The following is a 4,061-nucleotide window of genomic DNA, read 5'->3' as shown; positions in this document are numbered from 1 at the left end:
CTGTGATTCGGGCTTGTGCATTTCGCAAACAATTAGCAGACGTTGAACTTAAGCTCCTTGGCCATCTGACTGCAAGTTTTCTGTTTGTCTGTGTGTAATTTCTAAGTCAAAGTCAGCAAATATAGCAAATCCGGTCATCCATGGGGATTGTTGCGCCGCTTAGTTCATTGTTCTGTCTTTATCGTGGGCTTAAATCATTTAGGATTTTTCACTGTGGTCTATGAGTTCTTATGGTCAGCAATAAAGGCTCCTTAACGTATTAGCAACATGATGGGCCTTAATGATGGTGCAAAACGATGTAATCCCACTTTACTTGATCTTGGCTTGTATTTACTTGGCAAAATTGCGGCTATCGTTACTGTACTGACCATAGCAGTCGATTCTCCGCTTAAATACCCTGTCTTAAGTGCTGGTAAATTGAATTCCCCGTCCAATCAGTACAAGCCCTCAAACATCTTGTGCAACACTGCATATATCTTTGACGCTCTCGCCGTGGAGGTGTCAACTCGATCCATATATATTCCCTTTTATGTCATCTTTGCAAATCTCAATTTGTCAAATATCGGCTGCTTTGCATACATCAAGCTTTGATGGGCAATAAAATAGCAATGAGCTTGAGCAGCTAAAAAAATGAGAAGCAAAGCACTGTCAAGCCAAAAACAGCTTCCGTTGTTAGCAGAGGCCCCAGTTTTCTATTTGGGCACACATGAGTAGTGCATGAGTGCGCTTAATTTTGGCTGATAAACTGAAAATCAAAGTGAATTCGACAAACCATATTCTTCAACTAACAGCTTTTCGACTGCAATATGCGGCAGATCAAATAGCAATAATCGGCATAACGCTTTAACTCATCCATAACCCATTCTCACAGCATCCGACCCTCAGTAGAATCTGGATGGCTTTGCTCATTTGCAAAAAATGCGCGTGGACTGAAAGATCCTGCGAATCAAATACTTGTAGTGTTATTAGGCCCCAGGTCAGTACCATTCGTATTGTTTACGATATCCGACTAAAATCGTTGGACCGATGTTGTAAATGAAGCGGAATTAGACGCGACTAAAACAGATAAATTGTTATTAATCCTTTGTTCGTGGTAAATGGTTAAATGTCCCAGAGTCTCTGCCACACCTTTGTGAATGAAGATTACCAATACTAAAATCGACCTGGAAGACTGATTTTAAGCCTTCCTTGTAACTTAAGACTATGGTTCGCTAAATTGAAAATGTAATATATGTCTGAAGTTGCAGGTTAATGCAACATTGTTGTGAAGTGGCGTTAGGGGAGAGGTGAAGTGCTTCTACGATTAGTACCGCAAATTATAATCGTCGTGTTTGTTATGACAGTAAAGAAATCAAACTGAAAATGGACTCTTTAGCTGGAATCATCGGAGGTTTCCTCAAGTCGACTTGAAAGGGGCTTATGTTTGGAGCAGAACAACCTCGCATGAACAAGTCAACTTGACACGATTAAGCACGAATGCAGTCAACTGACTGTCCTGACAACACAGTTCGACTGCGACTACCAGCTGTTGATTGTCCAATCGGATGCGTTCCATGAGCAAATGTTCACTCTAGGCCAGTGACTTTAGAGCTGTCACAGCCCCTTTTTCTATCTGTGATCAAGGGATCGTAATTACATCTATTTAAGATTCGGTTGGTATAACCGAGAGACAAAAGACGACATCGATGTTTAACGAGTTTCCTTTCGTCTCAGCCCCTGACTCTGGCACTGCCTCTGATTCATGCAACGAGAAGGACAGTCAAAGGGACGGAAAGTGGAAATCCTTTTCTACCGACAATCCCTTAAGATTAAGGCTAAAGAAGTCGGTGAGCGAAGAGAATGAAATAATACGTAAGTTATTATTCCACCTTTTCCATCTTTCATCTTTCTTCAGTTCGCCTTTCTCTTATTCTCTATTCCTTACTTTAATTTCCATAACTAGGCTATGCGCAGGGTAGGTCATACGAAACTGGAAATCGCGCTTGTGTACACTGTGCTTAATTTGCTCTATGCAACTTGTGATTTGTCTACCCTTGTACAGATTTTATTCACTGAATCCCTCGCAATCCAAATTTCCCTACTGGCTATGAGATTTTTGCAATATTTAACTATAGCTTTACTCTCCCTCACATTCTTTTTTATTTTAAGCTAACGATGCCCAACTCGTTTCGTCTGAAGCAGCTGGTGTTGATTGGGATTCAATGAGCTCCACCTCCACAACTGTCTCTGCGTTTACATCTGCATTCACTGCCGACTCTAAAAGTGTATCTTCCTCAACCCCGACCACCTCACGCAGGTGTGCTAACCAAAAGGACAGGTTGGCCGAGGTTGATCCTATGAATCGGCGAAAATTGGCAAAATGTGGCATCCTTAAAATGCGTAAGTAAATGCCACTTCCCTCTATTACCCTAACAAGCGATTTTTAATGTTTACACTGTACTGCACTCGCGTTGACTTTCCTGCTCTTTCAATTTGCTTTTTTGCGGTCAACATAACATTTAAAATATTTGCACATACTCTAGTTAGGCATACGTCCAAAGCTACACTGAACACGAAATACTCCATTTTCGTTAGAACAACCGCAGGGTCAAACCCTTAATTTTACTTGGCTAGATCACAGTAAACAATCACTTCACTAATTCAATTCCTTTTGTACTGCTGCTATCCCAAATGAATTTGCCTGCTACATGGCCTGACTGTATTTGCGGTGTCATGGTTAGACCGATTTTGAAGCTGGTGCATAATATGAAGCCTAGAATTCCATGCGTCCTGATAAGGAAGTAAGAAAACGAGGTGGTTTCTAATCTTCATCTTTATTTCTCTTAGTGATCAACATTTGTCTTAGAGAGTTCCAATTTACCGGTCGGGGATGAGATAGAATGGCCAGCTAAACAACGAACATGTAAAGAAAAACCGAAAGGCACAAAGCTAAATGTTCTGTTAGCTTTCCAAACAAAAAGTTGGTAAAAGTGTAAAAGAGCTTTGCACCTATCATTCTTTTTGACAGATAGAGATGGAGTAAATGATTAATGATTATTTTACCAAGTAAATTAATGCAGAAAGTCTTATAATGTTTTTGTTTATAGCATAAACTTCCTAAAACTAGCTGCCTTTCCAAATTCAGCCTTTTTACTAGATATGCGGATTGTATGCATTATTTATTTGCATTGGTTATCATGGCTTTTCTTCAGATGGTCGATTTAGCACTGCATTCGGACCCTAGGGTCAAGCTAATTCATTGACGTGTCCGTTACTCACCATGTTAACAGCTATTCTCCTATTTTGGGCTAGTTCGAACCATTGAGATCAATGGATTATAGGCGGGCAAATGGATGGATGAAGAGAAGGCAGACAGGTTGGTAGGCAGTACCCTAAGTTCTGCCAATTTATCAATCCACTTAAAGCAAACTAATTTATTATATGCTACTCAAATAAAAGTGAGTAGCAGCGAGTGCAAAGATGACCTTGCCATTCCGTGTTTTGTACAACACACTTTTAAAGGAACACAATGTGCTATGATTTAGGCCCTTTGCAGAGCGCGCTTGAAGTAATTTGCTAACAGAATGTAATCCACATTTAAAAACGGCATTTGCGAATTTGATTTATTTGGTCGTAGTCCAAACATGTCAATGTTACCAAATTAAAGTACATGTTGAAAGATATCCCTACTCCTGTTTCTGAAAAGACTCCTAAATTTTAAATTGATTTCTTTATAAGTGTAATCATTTGCCAGTTACACAAGATGCATTTTGGCCAAAATTTTGTAACATTGGAATTATTTTAATGAAATAGGTAATTAAATTCTTGATCATTTTTTCGTAAGTCAAAAATTTCTCCCTCGAGAACAAAAGATCATTGATACTAAACGTTTTTCATCCTGTCCGCCTATCGTTAGGTACCACTGTGATGGTTGCAGAATGTTAGTGTTTATAATTTGCCAGGGATGATGGTTGCTTGTTTGAAGCCATTCAACATTAGTGCCTACTGTACAGTGAGCGGTATTACTAGCGTTGTTCTGTTTGTTTGGTAAAATGGACACACTGACATCAGGGTTTGGAATG

At 39.6% G+C, this 4,061-nt stretch overlaps 1 protein-coding gene across 1 annotated transcript; it reads left to right on the top strand. All coding sequences in view use genetic code 11, as the record gives it.

Annotated features, from left to right (window-relative positions):
• Nucleotides 1–1,741: 1,741 nt before the first annotated feature.
• EGR_10994 (hypothetical protein) lies at nucleotides 1,742–3,223 on the top strand (the record flags this gene model as incomplete). The annotated part of the gene is made up of 3 exons (XM_024500243.1): nucleotides 1,742–1,826; nucleotides 2,149–2,379; nucleotides 3,192–3,223. 3 exons carry the CDS (start codon nucleotides 1,742–1,744, stop codon nucleotides 3,221–3,223), a joined length of 348 nt encoding a protein of 115 aa, XP_024345345.1.
• Between the last annotated feature and the right edge of the window lie 838 nt (nucleotides 3,224–4,061).

The sequence above is a fragment of the Echinococcus granulosus genome (genome assembly GCF_000524195.1).
Source record: "Echinococcus granulosus chromosome Unknown EG_S00322, whole genome shotgun sequence".
In the NCBI taxonomy this organism is placed as follows: Eukaryota; Metazoa; Platyhelminthes; class Cestoda; order Cyclophyllidea; family Taeniidae; genus Echinococcus; species Echinococcus granulosus.
The sequence above is the reverse complement of the archived record's forward strand: the minus strand, read 5'-3'. Positions and strand labels throughout refer to the sequence as shown.